Source organism: Etheostoma spectabile, chromosome 2 (genome assembly GCF_008692095.1).
Source record: "Etheostoma spectabile isolate EspeVRDwgs_2016 chromosome 2, UIUC_Espe_1.0, whole genome shotgun sequence".
NCBI lineage: Eukaryota > Metazoa > Chordata > Actinopteri > Perciformes > Percidae > Etheostoma > Etheostoma spectabile.
In genome coordinates, this window is record NC_045734.1 from 10,497,279 (window position 1) to 10,518,120 (window position 20,842).

General features: G+C 40.1%; 1 protein-coding gene across 1 annotated transcript in view; it reads left to right on the plus strand.

The window, feature by feature from the left end:
• Positions 1–3,284: 3,284 nt before the first annotated feature.
• Positions 3,285–20,842, plus strand: part of bnc2 (basonuclin zinc finger protein 2) — a gene marked incomplete in the record, with an annotated part of 164,597 nt that continues 147,039 nt past the window's right edge. The window contains 1 exon segment of the mRNA XM_032535139.1: positions 3,285–4,147. Coding sequence (XP_032391030.1) covers positions 4,145–4,147 — 3 coding nt within the window.

Sequence of the window (20,842 nt, forward strand, 5' to 3'; positions counted from 1 at the left end):
TGTACCAGAATAGGTTTACATGGTTTCAGTTTCAAAAAACACCATATTTTTGTTGTACCGTACATTGCTGCAGATCCTGTTGTCACCTTGTATGTTTAGGTCTCTATTTTAGCTACAGAGTGAGACATCTCACTTCTATACTATCTTTGTTGGGAGTCGCACATGCGCAGTAGCTAGGTAAGATCACATCAGCTAGATAACTCTTTCTCCAACTTTGGTCAGTACAAGGCAGAATTAGCTGGGAGACTTCTAGACGAGGGGTACTTGTGGAATACCTGCAGAACAAGGACATGTACAGTAAGTACTTGTTTTGCAGATTATGATGAACTAGTGTGTGCTGTAGCTGTGTTTTGCCATTGAGAACGAGTTAGCATGCTAGCCCTAGCATCTGCTACGGTTAGCCACCTCGTCTCGGCTAGTGACGTAGAAAGCCGTGCATGATTTTGAACAGCTCACCCGGAGACTGAAGGCAGAAGACATTCAAAAACCTGTATCTCACTCAAAACAGCATGGATAGTTTTTTCCAAGTTTGTATGAATGTGGAAGCACCAGAATAACCCCAAATAACACCCCAAATCCCAGAAACATGGGCCCTTTAAAGACTTGGCACCACAATATGTGCTGTATGATATATGTTGTAGTTGAAAAACCATTAGATTGCCATTGTTCTCTGGTGGACACGTTATGCGATCAGTGTCTTTGCAGGATGTGTTTAGGCACAGTAATGCTGTGTGGCCACCCAAGTTTTGGCATTGGTCAGAGGAAAGAGCTGTCCTTAAGCACATAAAACAGAAGAAAATAGAGTGAAATGGAATCTGTTCTCGCAGCACCAAGATGACTGATTGATGAAGTGGCTGAAACGCATCTTGAGGTGATGATGATTATTGATGATGTAAATTACTTCAACCGTATCTTTGGCATTTTTGTAATGCAATTTCTTGTTACTTATTTATTGGCTGACATATACACGGACATGGATATATCAACAGTGAGCAAATATTACTCAATTATCGGCTCTAGTACATAGTGCCATGCTCCATTTCATTTAAAAGTTGAAAGTGATGATTAGTTTTATTAAATGTCTTAAATTCACCAATACCTAGTTAGGATTTTTGTTGTATCATATTCAAAACTAACATTTACATGTACAATAGGTGTCACTTTGATGTCTAAAGCAAAATGCATGTCAGCATGTCACACCATCACAGATATAGAACCAGAAGGTAAGTAATGTTTAACCATGTGACTAATTTAAATAGCTCATATTACTGTATTGTGTGAACAACTTACGTTCACATATTATGTAGCGTTTTCTTTTGCAGGCTGCAAATGTTCCACTAAACATGTTCCTTCTCAAGGTTATTTTGCAAAGCCACTGTCGTTGTGTCCAGAACTCAGCACGATTGTATGTGATTGGTTTAAAGAAATGCAAACAAGTTTTTTTCTCCTATACCAGAATGTATCTGCGGTGTAACCAGACCCACTTTACAGCGCTGTGGACATAGGTCTGGCAATGGGAGACTAGCATTTTGGTAAAGGTTTAGTTAAAGCAACACTATGTAACTTTTCCTGCTTCAGTCCCCCTACAGGCTGGAAGCGGAATTGTCCCTGATTCGAACTACAGATCCGCTACCCGGTCTGGCAAACATGTATTATGCGGTTATAGCCGGTAGAGAGCCGCAAAGCGAATGCAGCAGCGCCAATCACTTTGTTACGAGTTGATGAACGACTGAAACGATTTTGGAAACATAATTTCAAGGTACAAAAAGTCTCTAGTGATGCTTTAAGATCATGGCTGCGGTTAAATGTTAACACATTAAACATGTCTTATGCTTTAACTTTGTGTTGACTTTTGTTTAATTAAGACCCAAATTTTCCCAAACTTAATGTAACAAATGACCTAAACATAATCATAGAAAACATGAATCGTGCATCAGTTGCTATGAGCAAAAACAAATAAAATACTTTGTCAATAAACACTTTGTAGATACCTTTTGTATGAACAATTTGAGGGTTATACACTCACTCATACACTTATTTGCTTAAAATACAATTATTTTTTATTTTTTATTTTTTACATGTAATTGCTGTTGCAAACTAGAGTAAATATAATGTTGCCCCTTACACATTCTACCCTGTACCTGGGCTTAGATCTCTACCTCTTTCAACACATTACATTTCTAAATGAACTTTTTGTTTTACCATAATAAGAGCATGGGCTGTTGGACCCTGCTCATACAGCCCACTCTACACTACAGAAGCACAATTGTTCCGACAATTATAACCTAATGAAATAGTTTGAAGCTGAAAAAACAGTATGCCCAATATGACTATCCACACACCCGCTATCATAACTATGCTATCACACTTTTTGTGATTATTGGAACAGAGATTTTTCATCTGATAGTTTGGCAACATGCTAACAGCCCCCTGCGTCATATGGTTAATCGACACTGCTGAGTAGAAAACACTTCCTGAGTCAAGATAAAGCAACATCAAAGCATTGGAAGTCCATCAGTCACTTTTTTTTTTTTTTCCTGGACAGTCCTTTAAATGCTTTTTGTTTTGTTGCTCTTATAAGTATGTAATATCTCGTTTAATTAGCGATGTAAGCCTTCTGACAAACATGGCATATGGTCCTCACTCTCCCACGGCCTTGGCCAAGGAATGAATATGCATATCCTGGGACCTCAGTAGCTTGTTACCCTGGAATGAATTCTACACAAGCCTAATCCCTGATCTATTATTTACCCCTTGACCAAACATGCAAGTGGGGCTTCCAGACGCTTGACTGGGATTCTGCTGCCTCTCACCCCAGTGGAGGAGCCAGACTGCATGAGGCAGGCAGCCACTCTGAGGACCGCTGTACTGTATGTCTCTCTTTTTGCTCCACTCTATCCTTAAACACACACACACACACACCCCTCGCTCCTTTAACTCTTCACTCTTGAGATGTCTCAGTCAGATGTTGAGCAAATCCTCCTAAAAACAAGTGCACAATATGAAACTTTAATGAGCGCGACCACTTCTGCGGGATGTGAGGGACAAGACTTAGGAAATCATCAGTGTCACATCCCTGCAGTATTTCCAGCTGCCTGAAACACGTGTGCGTGTGTGCAAGCGCATGAGGCGGGCGCTGTACCCGCGAGGGGAGAGAAGTGAAAAAAAGTGAAAGTTTGCTTTAATGAAATGCAGCTTGTTGTACCCCGCAAAAGTTGACACACTGTTTAAAAGATGGCAAGACAATTCAAAAACATTTGTTTTTATTTTGTATTATTCATTTCCTGTTTGGCTGCAATTGATAGCCTAGATTTTCTTAGAAAGGGATTTTGTTTAAAATAGGCTACAGATTATTTTGACTACAATACATCTGCACCTATAAACACCAGAGAGAAAATAATCCTCGTAAATGCGCCCCTCTTTACCGATTTATTGATGGTTTTTGGCACTTTTTTTGTCGCACAAAGATGCGACTCTTTCCCTTGACACAGCGTCGTAAATCAGCTCATCGGGCACAGAAACTCTCTCGACCCACAATCACTCGGGTTACAGTCCTACACGGCGTGTGAAGCACTGAATTCACAGCCACCTTCTCTCCAGCCCGGACTGTCCGCAGCTCTCCTCGGCGCACTGCGCTGACTCTGCAGAAGGAAATCATCGGGGGAGTGTAGGAAGGCGTTTTTTAAGCGTTTTTTTAAGCGTTTTTCTCAAGGTAGGACAAGCCGTTACAACACAGCTTCTGCGTGTCAGCTATCCCTACTGTTGCCTTGACTTCTTCAGTTTACGGTTTTGGAAAAGAAGAGGGGACAGAGTGTCGTGCTCGTGCGTTCCTCTCAGTGAGACCGACGCGTTTCCAAACGTCCTGCCGCGCGTTTTTCTCATTGAAGACGTTTTTCTCACTGATTCTCTCTTCGGGATAAAAAAAAAGAGTGACAGTTTTCCCGTGTTGTAGGCTATACTAAAAACTGTGATAAACGGCAAAGATACGTTTGTGAAAGCAACACCGACGGTGAAGCACCTCAAACAGCGTGCAGCACTGAAGAGGAGAAAGTTCCCCACTTGAGGGCGAAATCAGACTTTTTTGAGGACGCCAACTTTGAAAAGTGCCAGGAGCCCCGGGGTCTGTCAGAAACAACATGCAGCAATGGTAAATATGATTTTTCAGCTCGTACTTACTTAAGTTATCAAGATGAGACACACCACAAGAACACATTATGGAATTTGTGTCTTTTTTTTTTTACAACTTCAGTGCTGGTCCGACATCTGAACTCATCAGAGCAGATGCAAAGTAAACAAAGTCTTAAGGAGTAACTTTATGTTCCACACTTTCTGATTTATATGACGTCATTTGCGTATTTGTCTGCATTTAAAAGAAAAAAGAATTAATTTTGCTAGTGCTTGATCTTTTTCTTTCCTTTCCTCTCATTTGTTTTACAAAATCAACCAAGCATTAGCATTTTGGAGCATATTAAGGCCATAATCAGAAATAAAAGCTACAAACAGTGACATCCCAAGTCAACGAATTATTACTTCAGTCACTTAATATAGTTTGTTTTCGTCACATCTTGAAAGTGTTCTCTGCTCCCCATTCTTTTAAAACCTTTAGGCTACAAGACGTTAAGGGCAAATCTTTAACTCCAGATACAGTGTAAACATTTTGTTTATTTTATTTACATTTTATTTATGTTGTAAGCCACTTTGTGCTACCTGTAGATTTGGGCCTTCACATTTACAAACGCATGCAACCACTGAAAGCTACAACTCAATGCAATTTAATGCAATGTCCTTAGCAAACACATTAAAACAGGGTTGATATACATATGTTTCCTGTGTTTACATCCATAAATGTGATCAGGCTTCATTTCATAGCTGGCAGCAACATTTCTCAAGTTATTTTTCGGGCCTAAAATCCCTCTGCTGAAAATCCTGCTTCACCTTTCTGCAGAATTCCGTCCTGTAGTGTGTGCTATACGTTTTATGGATTTCTTGAAATATTCACTGTTTTGTTTCAGTTAATATTTGGTCTGTTTGTGGAAGTCTTTTTAGAGTGTGTCTAGAGTGACACATTTGGCTGTGTTAGATGTCAATGCAAACAAAAGCTTTAAGTCATTATATTGTTGCTTTTAACAATGCTGTTTATTGGAGCTGAACAACACTGTGATCTGACTTCTTTTTGTTGTTTTGTTGCTAAATACACTTGTTTCGTTGACTGGTTATGTGCTACGGTACCTCTAAAGGAATACGCAGTGAACACTTGGCCAACCTGAAACACAAACAGAAGTACACAGAGGCATTTCATGTCAGTGTAAGACATTTCTGCGTGGACATATCTGAATGCTTTAGGAGACAGGGAAGACGGAGGGAGAGGGGTAGAAAAAGAGAAACAGAGAGAGAGAGATTGAGATGAATGGCTCCACTTAAACGCAGCACAAAAGTACCTTCACACTTTCATCAGTGAGATGTGTGTGAGATTAATGTGTAGCACACTATTTTGGCCTGGTCTGAGTGTGTGTCAGGGATGTTTCATGAGCCTGAGCTGGTGCTGCTTCTACACTGAAGAATGCCAATTTACATTCCTGGAGTGTCATTTCATTACTTTTATCTCCATGCTGCTTTCTCCCTGCCAGACCAGTCCGGGATCTGTACAAGTCAAATTTCCTTTACTACACAACTCACACAAGCTAAAATGCCAGTATTTCTTTTTATGTGTGTTTTTCTGTTTCTCTCTGTCTCTATCTTGTGTGTTGGATAATTATACACCGTTTACATTCTCAAAGTTATTGGCAGAGAAAACGTGCTGGTGTGTTGCTGCAGGAAAGTACATGAACTTCAAAAAAAAAAAAAAAAGTTGGAACAAAAGTTCATATAAAATAATGGTGAAAATGTCGAGGTAAATATGCTCGTTATGCACTGGGTGGATTCAGCCTTTAGTGCTGCTACGTGAGGTTAAAGTAAAAGTTAAAGTGTCAGCGAGGCTGCAGCTAGGTCGTGATTCCTCTGGGTCTGTGGGAATCAGAGAGGGGTGAGTGTGTGAGAGTGTGTGTGTGTGGGGTGGGAGCCACTGGTTAGTCGGTTCAATAATCTGCTGGACAGGTAGGCCTGTGACGCCCCCCTTAGAGAGGCTGCTAATGAAGAGAAAGGCTGCTTAGTGGTGCTTCGCTCTGACCCCTCCAACCCTCCCTGTCCCCCCTGCTGGCTTCCTCTGATTACTGCTCACATCGAGAACTCTTTCCTCCTCTTCTCCCTCTACTCCATCCTCTCTATTTCCCCTGCTCTTTATACTTTCTCACTCCATGCCTCTTTATTTGAAAAGAATGGGTGCTAATTGTATAAAGGATCTATTGATATCCCATTTGCTACATTTATATATTTCGCCGCTCTCCGTTCTTTTCATTTGTGTACTTGCTTATTTCCATATTTATGTGATTAATTGAGGGAGATAATCACTACTTGACCTTCCTGTTCAGATGCTTTTTCTGTACAATTGTAGTCATGAAGAGGCTGCGCTCTAATGTTAAAAGCTTAACCCCAGCAATGCACGGGTGAAAGGAAATGTGTGTAAGGGCAGAGCAGGCAGAAAAAAACAAACATTTATTTTAGATGAAGGGACATATGCACTTTCACTCGTGCTAGCAGTTATAGATATTCAGCCTCAACAACATCAAAGCAACATTCTTGTAGTGTTATTCTTTATCCAGGAGTTGGTCACTGCTACACCCATACAGCTCTGCTCCTCTCCATCTGTCCTTAGCCTCAATAATCTCTCGAGTGACTGATAGTGTGTCTTGGCAGTGGCAGAAAAGGTAATATTTTGAGAGGGGGAGTGGGGTCATATACCTAGTGGTGGCTTGAAATGAAAATCTCTGTAACCAAAGCTACAGGCTTCAGCGACTAAACAGAGACACTGTGAAATGTTTAAACAAATTGGATGGCAGGAGTCCTAATTTAATAAAGAGCACAGCATGAGACATACTTGATTTAAAACAATATGTATATAGTAGACATAATTATATTTTTTGTACCTCAGCACACAAAGTAAGAAATTAAATCTTTACACACTTACACTCATGAAAACTCTCCAGTTTCCTCTGAATACACTATGAAATTCAGTCTGTGTTCCTGTGAAAAAAAGAGAAATAAATAGCAGAATAAGTCTGAATAGGGTTAACAGCTGTTACCACATTAGCATTTAAGACGTGTTTAGTCTTGTACTTCTTGTATCTCTAACAGTTTATAATCTGCTAAATGATAGTATTGTCTCTGTAGTGTGAATACAGATCACTCTTGGAAATGGCAAGTTAATGAGATTTAAATCAGGCTCAGTGCTACAAGCTGTGTTTAAACTGTAAACTGATACTTGTACTTACACATGTTACATTTTGTATGTCTTTTTTTTTTTCTTCTACGGGCTTTATTTCACATGCAAATCCAAACACTATCATATTCCCTAAAGAAGGAATCAGGAAAACTTTGGTCTTAGTATACGAACACACCCAGTGTGTGCAGAAGCCACACACTCCCTCTGTCTTTATTTGTTTAAAGTGAGAAATGATAGAACACATTTTGCACAACTCAGCCGTTAGAAATACACCCTCTGCTGCATTTTTCTTTCTTCCTACTAGACACGGTCATGATTCTTACATTTTCAGCTGTAATTTGGAGGTGGCCTTAATTGATTCTGTCCAGAACTAATTACCGGCAACTGTGTAAAATAAACACTTCAGTGTCACTGGGTGGCAACTGTCCGATCGGAAGGGAAATTACATTTCACTTGTAATCCATATGTTCTTCAGCAGGGCTAGAATATAACTTATGTCGACGCTATAGAGACGTTGGACTTGTGTAACGAACAGAAGTATAGTTGTAACCAAATGGCTCAGTTGGGAGGTATAGGGTTATGTGGTATAATTTATATTTTATGGCTCCCTCCTGCACTGACTGTACTCCAGAATAAAGTTGTTCGATTTTGTTCCATGAACAGTGAGTGAGAAAATCTGGGATTTCACTTGTGATGGAAACTCTAGACACCACTTTGTTCCTTTATTTCTTCTTGTATTTTTTATTTTCCTGCGTGAGTCTTATTTCTTGCTTTCAGAAAAAAAGACACCTAACTGCTGCTGTTTCAATATATACTATATATGTGGATGTTTATTTGTATGATTGTGTGCCTTCTTTTTTTGTGGGTGTGTGTGCATTAGTGGCCCATGCCTCAGTGACTCAAAAGGCATGGAAAGATCTCTTCAGGCCATACGGAGTGATATGATTAAAAGAGAATAATTTGCCCTAAAGGTGTCTTTTCTCTTCCCTCCAAAAAAGCTAGTGGAAGAAATCTGATATGACAAGATAAGTGGTGGCTCATGAAAAATTCCTGAGGACTGAGACGTAGCATGTTGACTTTGGAATTATTGCACTGAGTGTCTAGTTCCTTGCTAGTAACTCTGCCTGACAGTGTTATTTTTACCTGAGTAGCCTTTGAAATGATTCCTCGGGGTTCTGAATCCCAATTTCTCTAATTTAAAAACTGTTTATGTGCAGTCCAAAGAAAGAACCAAGTAAACTTCACACTTCATTCCAGACATTTTCTTCTTCAGGCTTCTATCACAGTACACCATAGTACTCTTTATTTAGTTACACAGTGTAACTCAATACTGTTTGGTAAAAGCAATTATAATACCTGTTCAATAAGAAAAATGCATCCATGGTGGCTTGTAGGACCATAACAGGGTCTATAGGCTTGTCTATTTACTCTGGCGGGGCAGGGCTCTAAATATTTACGTACTGGTTCAGCCAATCAGGATAAGCCAAATAACCTCAGTACTTGTTGCAGATATGGATGTTATAATGTACTATAGCCCAGTTTTCACCGTCTCACAGCAACTGACAAGTGAGATACTTAACTACGATCAAGTGTGGCCTTGTTCCCTGTATGCAATGCTCTCCTTTCCTGCCCTAGTCTTATTGTGGCATGATGTACACTGTGGCAGTGTACCAGGTAGATGTTGGAAACAATGGGAATGGGAGGCAGGCTGCTTTTAGGACTCTAGATCTGGGCTCCCACTCCTTGTTCCACCGCTTCTGCAACAGTTTGCATCGCTGTCCATCTGTGTTTCAGGTACACTGGCATCAATAAGAAGAGGTGCTCCTTCACCCTCCCAATCCTTTATTTCCGTGATTGTCATAGGCAGTGTGGCGACCACTGGCCTTCCTGTGATAACCTCATGCAAGCAGCCATGGTTGGTGGATTTGTTGTTGGCCTGCTTAGCAGTGTGTAAGGCCAGACAGGACCAGTTTGCATTGCCTGGCCTTCGCCCTCCTACTGCAGTTGGTGCTTAAGGTCATACGTTTGTGTCTTGTTAGTGTTACAGCAAAGAGTGAAGCATCATGTTTAGCCATACAATCCATTACAGAGCAACTCCTGTGTGAAAGAGAAAAAACAAAAACAAACACACACACACACACACACACACACACACACACACACACACACACACACACACACACACACACACACACACACACACACACACACACACACACACACACAACTTTACACCTTGTAACTCATGCCTGAATACCATAGCAATTTAAACCAGGAAGCATTAGTGAGTCTGTCCTGAATGGCAAAAAACGTTACATGAATATGTCATTATGCACACATTACTTCACAGGAGTGATTTGGCAATCTTATAAAGTCCATTAGTGGACTCTACATATGCTCACAGAAGAAGGGTCACAGTGTGTTACCTTTATTTTATATACAGTAACTATAACTATTTTGGAATAAGATTTGAGTGTTGGCTGAACTCTCAGTCATGCTTTGGTACACTGACAGAATTAAGTAAGTGAGTGTGGGGAAACTCCTATGATTGCATAAATGTATCACAATTGAGCATTGCAAGGATATGTTGAATATTTTAACCAATAAATGCCATTGTGTACTTAGTTGATGACCCAAGTCATCAAGTGTCCCATTTGTCTTCCATAAAGACAAACCTTTTGTTTAATGTGTTGATTGGTAGAAATTATAAAAAATTAAAGCATTTTCAGAGCAGATATTCAACACAAATGACAGATTTGAGCCACTCTGTAAAATGTTCAGAGAGGACTTTGAACTTTAGAACGATCTGCTATGCACTGTACAGTAGGCTGTATGTTTTAACTGTTTTTTACAATTTGCTATTACATAATAAAGAGTGAACAGAAAATTATTTTTCCACATAGTGTAGAATAGTGTAATAAAGCCATGCATTTTTATACAGGATGTGTTTCTGCTGCTCCAATCTGTGGTAGCTAACAACCCTGAAACCACATAATACATATTATTAGGAACACCTTACTAATATTGTGTTTGACCCCCTTTCGCCTTCAGAACTGCCTTAATTCAACGTGGCATTGATTCAACAAGGTGCTGAAAGCATTCTTTAGAAATGTTGCCCCATATTGATAGGATAGCATCTTGCAGTTGATGGAGATTTGTGGGATGCACATCCAGGGCACAAAACTCCTTGTGCGTTCAAGTACGTTGGAACGCTTTCATGTGTTCATATTAGGGCATTGACTTTTGTCAAAAAATCATATTCAAAGTTTGTTTGTTTAATAATATTTGAATATATTCAAATATTTATTGATAATAGTTTGACCATTAAATACCTTCAGTAAGAATTATATTGGTTAAAACTTAGGTTGTATATGTTCTGTCCACTAGACGGCAGTGTATCAGTCAATGTCGATAGGCAGGCAATGATGTTTTCAGAAGAAAAACACACTGTTTCTGTCGCGACTGTTTTTATTTATTAAAAGTCAGACCCTGGAAAAGCAGTACAGTCATAGTATGCTTTCGACAGGTTTTAGCCACGGTTCTTATCATATCACGTTAATGGGCCTCATACCTTCGCAAACAAATTGTGTTAGCTAATCTTTCGCTCTATTTTGACGGTCATAGGGGAGGCCTCGTGAAGTCGATAGCATGGAGTTGATTCTGGCCTGCCTCGCACCCGATCCCTCACCCTCCGCCCCCTCCTCCCCCTCCTCCTCGTCCTACTTAGGTCCTACATATTTTACATATCGCTTTGTTGTTATTTGTGATTTTGTGATTTCCCTGTTTCTGTGGAAACCCAAAGTAGCGCCGCATGTTGCTTTTCAAATAGACAGGGGTGTAGATTTCAAACTCCTCGTCAGGCATGGTTGTTGTAGGCATTGGCTAAGCCGTTGTTTTAGTATACAAAAAAGGCACTAACCAGGACGCTAACGTCACCTACAGGAGCCCAGATGACCAATAATAGCCTTGCTAATGAGCTCACGATTCACAACTTCACCAGACGTGAAAAAAGCCTGGCTCCGCCCCCCTGCATACTTCTGCTCAATTTTCATTTTTCTTCAGTAGTACGTCTGGGTTTGCGGTATACAGTATTCTTGGGTTTTATCCAGCCAAATCTTTGGTGGTCCAATCAGCAAACAAAGCGAGTGGCTGAGAACAATGATTTTGAGGTTGTGTACTAGTTTGAGTTGTAGTTCCGTAATGGAGGCAGAGAAAGCTGGAGCAAAGCCATTCGGTTCGTTGTGGCAACGCTGCCGAATATCCAGAAGTTAAAGCCCAAGAAAAAAACATGTTTGCTTTTTGAGTGTCGTTGGTGGCCATGGGGTTTGGGAAAAGTTAGATTTTCCTACCGCTAAGGCAAACGGTAGCAATACTAAGCCGACGTCACAACTAAACGTTAGCGATTGGTTATGGCAGATCCAGAGTGGCTCTGGGCTGGTCCAATAGTTTTAAACTTCAACAGAGTACCCGCAACAGATTTACAAAAATAATGCCCATAACAGGTTTGAATATTAAAGGGTGCCTAATATTTGTTTGATTATCATTATTTATTTTGAATATTCAAATTATATTTGAATAATGAAGTTTGAAGTCAAAGCCCTAATTCCAGTGGAATTTGTGCATATAAAAGTGAGACTCCGAACAGCATCAGTCTCGGAAAATGCCCCTAAAATGATGTTGAAGGGACACAGGCCTCTAGTGAACATAGGAATTCGGACTCATGTCCATCTGAAGAAAAGGAGGAAGTTGGTCTTCATAGAGCTGCATAGAAAGGTAAAATCCCTCTCCTTCCGGTGAACCTCATGGAGCCTTATTTTGTAAAAAAATATATAGGGTAGTAAACGGAGAGAAAATAATTATTTTTATATCCTCTTTTACTTGAGCAATGAATTACACATATGACACTCGTCAATTGAAAAAAAAAAATTTGTCATATGTTTGTTGCAGTACCACTTAGTTTTGTGTGAAACTGCTCAGTGAACTACATCTTTTGTCTCCCACAAAATACGTCACCTTGCTTAATGCTCGGCTTCCTCGCTAGCTGGCAAGCTTAGCTGTATCCACAACACATGTGACATTATCTTACCTAATGTGTTTTATCCAGCAAAGTTTTATCAGCTGAGAAGCGTAAGAACGGGCAAGACCTGTTGCTTGTGTGAGTAACTTTACATCCCGGTACGAAACACAGACATCAAAGCTTCAGAGAGACGTCACTCATGACATTTTGAAGTCTGTATCCTTTCTAATTATGTATTTTTACAGTCTAATACTTCAACAGTTTTATAATTTTCTTGAGTTGCAAAATTATCTTTTAGATGTTGATCATCATATTTGTTATCCATGGCTAAATTCAAATCCGTATTCACTACTGTACATTATTTTTCCGAATTAAGGTCCCGTGGTGTTCCACTGGATGGGGAGGGACTTTACCTCTCTATAGGGAGGAGGTTGTGGTGGGTGGATGGGTCAACAAAATGTTGTTCATTGCCATGGGAGACTGCTGTCCGCACTCCGTTTTCCACCGACTATCAAAATTGGTATAATGTCACCAAGACTACGATCTTTCTGTGACCATGACTAGGTCCCCTGTCCTTAATGAGATAGTAATTTTTACCCAAACCACAATATTTTTCTAGTACTCATTTTAAACCAAACCATGCTCTTTCCCTAACTAACAAAGTTGTGTTTGTGCCTAAATACTGCCATACTGTTTTCACATCTGTGATGTGTAACAGTTTCAGAAGGCACTGCCAAATGATGCCTTATTGCTGATAAAGGCATCAGATCAGAAAAATCAGCAAACCATATGCCCTTCCTGAGAGTCAGGGATGTCAGCCAGTAGAAGCTTTATAGCTATCCATGGCCACTCACATCTTGTTGTGAGTGGCAACAAGTTGTGAGGTCATGATTGGATGCAATCTTATAAAAACGTCCTCTGTCAATCGGATGCCACATATTAGCCACATATTAAACTTGACTGTGACATTTACATCTTTAACTCTCAGTCAGTGTCTCAATCTATGTCACAATCTTTAATATCCAGGTTTAATTTGTTATGCTGCATCTACTGATCTGTATTGTGCCATGCAATACATCACCACAAACCTGGATGACATGTTATAAGTCCTAACCTGTGATTGTTGGCGACAAAGTTTCTATTCACAGTGATAATCATAGTAATTAAAGCAGTCTAAAGTTGATGGGATTTAGTGTGTTTGTTTGGGCCTTAGTTCACTTTTCCTGTTTTAGGGAAACTAAACTGTGTGAAAGACACATCTGTATGTGTATGCTTATGTGCATACGATTGTGGCTGTGTGTTTTTGGAGCTGAGGGGAAATCTGCTGACAGGTAGTGTGTCAGGAGGGGGACAGTGGCGCTTTTGAAACAGACACAAGAGACGAGTCTCAGAGAGAGGGAGAGAGAAAGAGGGCCTCTTTCATGTGACTCCACATTCCACCCAGGCACAGGCAGAGAGAGGCACAAGACAAGACATGCGTCCCCCCTCGTCACTCCCTCTGCCTCCTCCCCCACTGCACCCGCTCTCCCGCCCTCTCTTCCCCATCCAGCTACCACCCCTACCCTCTGCAAGTGACCTTAACATTTATCAAAGAACCCCATGCTGGAATTCCACTTCAGCATCCAAGTCCCAGTGAGTCACACACACACACACACACACACACACACACACACACACACACACACACTGTCGCAGACCAATCTGTTTTGAATATTGTGGCGCTGTGGAGGCGCTGTCCTCGTTGTTCCCTGAGCTAGGGCGGCTGGCCTCAGAGACACACACACAGGGACATAGACACATGCTTGCACACACATTCTCTCCTCCTTCTTGTTTCTTTATTGTACCTCCTGTCACTTTGTCCTATTCATTTAACCTTTCATTAGAGCCAGCAGACAACCCTGTGTGTGTCTGCACAGTTTCAGGAACAATGCCAAAAAAGCCCCACTGTCACAGTTATTAGATTCCTCAGGCCCCATTTTGCCCCGGCAACTCAATATTAAGAGAGGGAGAGTAAAAGAGTGGAGGCAGAATGAGGAAGAAAAGGGGGAAAGAGAGGCAAAGGGGTGCATGGGTGACGCTGCTGCACAACTCCTATGGTGAAGGATTCTCTTGACTTGTCAAGGACATGTGCCACATGTTGATAGTAGACAGGACTCAGGCACAACAAGGAAGGGAATGTTAGCCATGACAGAAAAGAGAGGACAGGCATGGTGTGACTGTCTTGTGCTTTGGTAAGCAGCACCCTGGAAGATTTAGACGGACAACACAAACAGTTTTTGGGGGAATTCTGTTTTTAATGGGCAGCTAGGTGGAGCAGTCTGGTTCCCAAGGAAAGACAGACCAGCGCCCCCTTCTTCTTACTCTGTCTGACGCTCTGTCTCTCTATCTCCTCTCCCCTTCTCTTTGCACAGCGAGCCACATCAAGAGAATCCTGGTTTTATGACCCTGTAATAAAGGGTGTGTGTGTGTATGTGTTAAGTTCCAAATTATCTAAAAATAATTTGCTCTTTTGTATTTTGAATGAAGAAGATAAAGGAATACATTAATAGTCATTCCCTATTCCCTCTAACACATTTTTTCACCCCAAACTAAACTTGTAAAATGTAAAATCAAGCAAAGAATGGCGCGTTAAGGTTCATTGTTAAAATTTGTATGTGTAATCTGACCACGTTGAAGAAATGCCTTTTAGGGCTTCTTGATTATGGAAAGAATCATCATTTTACACGGTTACTCATTGACTTTTGGAAAGACTTAATTATTGAAATTAAAACAGTGACACAGTTAAACAAATCAAAAGTAAAAACACCTTGACTGTGAAATTTCTTTTCTTGTTTGAGCCTTTTCTTCTCCATTCAGAACACAGGACAACGTAAGAGTTGACTTGCAAAATGTAATGTGCAAAATATTCATTTTTTTTCAACTCTCTGTTTGTGGGATTGTTAACAGCAAAAATTGTAATCACGATTTAAAATCAATTAATTGCACAGCCCTTAAGCCTTTGGATCTGCTTCGATGAAGGCTGTACTGCCTCTCTGGTAAATCTTAAGAAAAGCCCAGTGCAGCTCGGCAGTCCAGCCCAGTCAGCAGACAGCGGACGGCAATGCTCCGCCAGTAATGCATTAGCTAAAATGAATCAAGGCCTGCAGTGGAAAGGCTTGGGTCAACTCTAGTGGGGGGCAATGAATCGCTCACCAGTCATTGGAGATTGAGCTAGGGCACACACAGACACATAGGCGGACACACACACACACACACACACACACACACACACACACACACACACACACACACACACACCTTGGCCTGAAGACAGAGGGCCAGAAACAGAGCAAGAGTCTGAACCCTGACCATCAGGCACCAGTCTTGATGAAGTCCATCTCTTACTCCTGTCACCCCTCTGCTCTGAACCCTCCCTCCCTCCCCCCTCTGAGGCCACCGCTCACTCTGTGTGACTGACTCTTTATTATCCTCATCCCGTCACTTAGTTAGAGGGGTGACCAGCAGTCTGTCTCTCCTCTGTCCTCTCTGTCATCCCCTTTTCCACCATCTCCCTCTGCCTTGAGGCTGTCGATCCACCTGTCTGCCCCACATCTTTCTAATTCTCTGATTGGACTCTTTCTTTCCTCTCTCAGGGCTGTAATTGATGGTGGTGTTATTGTGTCCAGTTCTCTGGCCCTAAAGCCGTTGCTTCAGGTCAGCACTACTCTACCATTTAAGACATGCTGGGAATGAGGAAGACAGTGAAAACCTTTTATTTATTTATTTTTTTCCTGTGTGTGCATGTTCCTGTATGTGTATATATCTGTGATTGTTAAAACCAGGGTTACCTATTTGCTCCATCAGTTTAAGCAATCAAAGCGTACTTGATTGGTTTTTAAATGTTGCTAAAAAATTCACAACAATCTTGACATGCAAACTTGAACTATTTTGTCATTTTGAATAAGGGACAATATTTCCTTTAGAACTCCGTGTTCTTTCACAAGTGTCGTGTTTGCCCTTGGCTGTCATAGAAATGCACACAGTGGCTTTGATTGTGTTCTTTGTTTGGTGGTTCTTTCTTGCAGCACATTTCACCTGAATGTTAAACTATTTTACACTAATTTACACAGTAACAAAGTGCAGTGTAAAGTAGCTTTCAAAGTATCCTGGAGACAAAAAAAACCTCTATGTGTTTTTACCTGAAATAATACGTTTTGATTCTCAATTTTCATTGGATTTTTACCTGTCACCTGTACAATAAGCAAGGTCCTCATATTTAAAACGCATTTGTAGTTAACTGTGTTCACTTTTAATTTTTATCTCAACGGACACTATCTTATCTTGTAGTTCTTAAAGATTTACAAGGTTACCTAGGCCAAAGGCCTGAATGATTCAGGACCTGAAAATGTTCACACGTACCCACCTGAGTTTTTTCCATAGCTTGCTTTTGCTATGTATTAGGATGCTGGTTGTGCATATATCTTCTTTTGGACCAGATTTCTGCTACAGTACAGTAGTTGAAGAGATCTAGAGTTTATCTAAGCTTTTTCTTTCTCTTTTCCTGTCTTTCTCTTTGTCCCATTCTCTGTCTGTCTCGTTCTCTCTTACTCTCGCCCCTAGTCCCTCCCCAGCATGGACCTTGTATTTATTACCCTCTAAGTAATCACTTTGCTTTCTCTTTTGATAGACTGTTATTGCTCTAACTAGCCGAGGTCCCTATAGGTATTTGGAGGCTATCCAGTTTTATTAGACAAAGGCCTCATTATTCAAGGCCAGCATTAAGACTACCATTAGATCCATTTGCCCCCTAGTCACATGTATCCAGTTGCAGCCAATTCATATTATAGCCTGCACGCTTAGTATTTACAACACAAACATGCTCATTCCCTCTTGTCAAAGTTAAATATAGATGAAATTAAGAAAGCTTTGCCACTTTATGAAAGGTAGCTGTGAAGTTGTGTCTGTTCATCTCTACAGTAATAGAGTCTTTGTACAGATTACATATAATGTATAATCAATGTCATCAATGTCTAGTAACTTAACAAAAAATGCTTAAGTTGACTTGAGACATAAACAATAATTTGGACATATTTGTGTTAAAGCTTTTAGCCTCTTGCCTTTTTTCCACTGCAGTGGTTGACTGACATTTTAGAGCTGGCGTTGCTGGGACATGTTAGCTTAAGTGGTGTGTTACTAGCTTAGCTTGCTAACACTAGCATTATTTCAACTACACAACATTTTCGTTCATGTTATATCAATACCTGTTCAGTCACTGACAGGGCCTAGCTAACGTTAGTTGGCTCTTTTTCATAGGGAATCAATTTAAATGATATTACAAACCCTTTCTAGTAGTAATCAAATTACAGTACCAACCGTATAGAGAGGCGAAGTCCCTTCCTTTTCGGTGAACCATTTTGCAACCTTATTTAGAAAAAATAAATATGGTAGTGAAAGGCAAAGGAGGAATAATTTTGTGGTCTTGTTGGAATTGCGCCATGAATTACACATAATATGATGTTAGTAAATTTAAAAGATCATTTTGGAAGTCAAGTAAGTCGCAGTTTGTTGTAAAACTACACACCAGGAAGTCGTGTAAGTGACATAACTTTCTCTCTCACTAAAGCTATGACGCCTGTGTGTTTCATACGGTGATGTACTCACACAAGCAACAGGTCTCGTTTGTTAGCTCCCTGGCTGATGAAAAGACCGGCAGTCACTGGATAAAACACATCAGGTACACTTCAGGTTGTGTGTGGAACATAGCTAGCAAATAGTTACCTAGCTAGTAAGCAAGGTGCAGTATATTGTGCGAGACAAGAGATGCCATGTCCACTGATGAAATCTAATGTTGAAGGAGCTATCACTGCAGTATTTACAATGTTGACTAAATAAGTACCCAAGTCATAAACACAAAGTATATACATTCATTAGGGCAAGATTTACTGTAGGATTCTTGTGTTAGATTGCATTTGTTTTAGCTAGGTGTATCTAATAAACTCAACTGAGTGTATATACTGATTGGATTTATGCACATGAGATGCCCCAAACTATCAAACACCCCAGATATCCAAATAATTTAAGAGAGAAATAAACAGCATGATCTCAAAAGAAACACCACAGCTGTAAATAAAACAAGTTTAAAGGTCTGTACTCTGAAGATCACTCATAAGCACCAAAAAATCACAAATTTCATTCTAGAGAGATCTTGGGTTCATGGCCCACACACGTATACTATTGTGACCTCCTCTTCTGGCAGCCAACACGCCCTCAACCTGTGGGATACAAAAAAAAAAACAGACGCTCAACTTGTGGCGGAGAGACAAAGAGATTTAAGATGCCCCAGTTTTGATTTCTTCCATTTATTTGTTGCGGCTTTTTAATTTCTTTGTAGCCACCTATGTGTCCAATATGGTGCTCAGCCCTTCTAATCGATGGATGAAATATTGGGTTTCTTTGTTTGGTCAAATATCTCATTGCTGTCTGGCCCCTCAGGCAACAGGATCCAAACTAATAAGAAATCTCCTCTGTCTCTCGGGTTGGGTCTACAGATGAAAAAAATGATTAGTGGAGAGATAGAATGTATCAGTGACTGAAACCAGAATTTTAACAAGTTTGCTAAGTTAAAACTGAAGCGTCCAACAAAGAAGTTGACATTTTGACAGATCTTGAGGAGGATGGTAATCATCAGTGTGGTAAATGTCTACACTAAGCCGATTTCATTTTACAAAGTATATTTTCATCTCTGTTGGCTTTCTGTCCAAACTTAGGTTTTTTTAACACAAAACTGAGCTTTGAGATACATCTAAAAACGCTGGAGTTGCATGGTGGTGTGGATGGTGAAAAAAAGGTTTCCTAAAACGTTGATTTATTTCTATAAAGCCACTTTACTCTTGCTTCTAAGTGCTCATTTGAATGCCAATGTAGCTGAGCAAATAATACAGGTGTTCTTATAGTTCTGTATTCATGTTTATGTTAGTTGACAAGTTTACATGTGTAAAATAATAATTATATTCATAGTCAAAGGACAGAAGTGCATGTATGAGCTGCAATCAAATTTTATTATTGTTCTTATTTAACAGAGAAACATGTTATTGAAAGTTGTGTTTGGCTGTACTAAAACACAGAATATGTCAATGTCAAATTCTTTTTTTTATATAGCCCAAAATTACAAATCACAGATTTGCTTTAAGGGGCAGTAAGTGTTAACAGTGAGCATGGGTAACCAATCTGTGACTCAGTCTTTGCGAGAATTTTTGTTTGCTGAACATAGAGTTGGTAAGAAGAGAGTCAGCCATTTTCCTTTTCATTATTGTATTTCAGTTTCGTACGTAAGCAGACTTTGATTATAAATATATTTGTGAAACGTCAAAGACAAACGTCATCCGGGACAAAAAAACTTTCCCCTCAAAACGTAATTGAGAATGCAGGTTTGTTGAATGGCATGGGAACGTCATTTTTTGGAGACAGGGCTAGACATGGATACAGCTTCATACAATAATCTTGCTGAAGCTGATGTTATGTAATTAGTGGTAAAGAAATAAGCAAACTAACATGCACATACCTATGTCCACACACTTTTGTTACATTCTGGGACCCTCACTGACTAAATACAATCTTCTTTCCAAACACTATAACTCAAAAACCAAACGATGTCTGGCAAAAAGGTCTGAAATCTTAAAACCTAAAACTTACAGTGTCTCTCACAAAGACAGACATACAGTATGGTAGAACACACACATGCAAACTCAGACAGGCTCTCAAACACATAGCAGGGAATAAAAGCTCTCTTTAAAAGTGGCTCATGCAAGAAGGGTCAGGGTAAGAGAGGGAGAGAATAATGCATTAATGTACTACAGAGAGATAACATTTACAGTATCTGAATCTATCTATATCTGCATGATTTATATCTTTCCTGTAGGCATACAAATAAACAGAGTGTGTGTAAGACAGAGAGTGGGAGGAAGGGGCGAGAGGGTGTGTGCACATAGCGAAAGAGAGGGGAAGAGAGAGAGTGCCACTTTGGAGTAAAGCTGTCATTACCCAGGCTGGCGCACTCCCTCATAAATACTGATAATGAGATGTTTTCAGCAGCCTAATCATTTGCCAATGTAGCAGTAGGTAATGTGAGAAGAAGAGTCTTTCCTCTACTTCTGTCTGGAGATGATACTCCAGATTCTATTTAGTCATTTTCACAGCTAGTCTCATAGAGTGGAACAATAGAAAAGATTTTCTTCTACTACTCTACTGCTTGAAGCAACTCAAAAAGAAGAAGAAGTGAGAATCTGCAGGCTACGCTAAAAATCTCCCTCTCTATAGTTTTTTAGGCAAAATACTGTTGTCATTTACACTTCATTTCATACATCCATGTTTGTTTTTCAAAATATATTATTTGTGACAGCATTTAAACACTTTAAACAACAAGTTTATTTAACCTTTATTTATTCAGGGACGTTTTACTGAGGCACCACTGTCTGAGGCTGGTCTGAGGCTAAGCATTGTGACCCATGAATGAGCCCTGTTTGTTTATC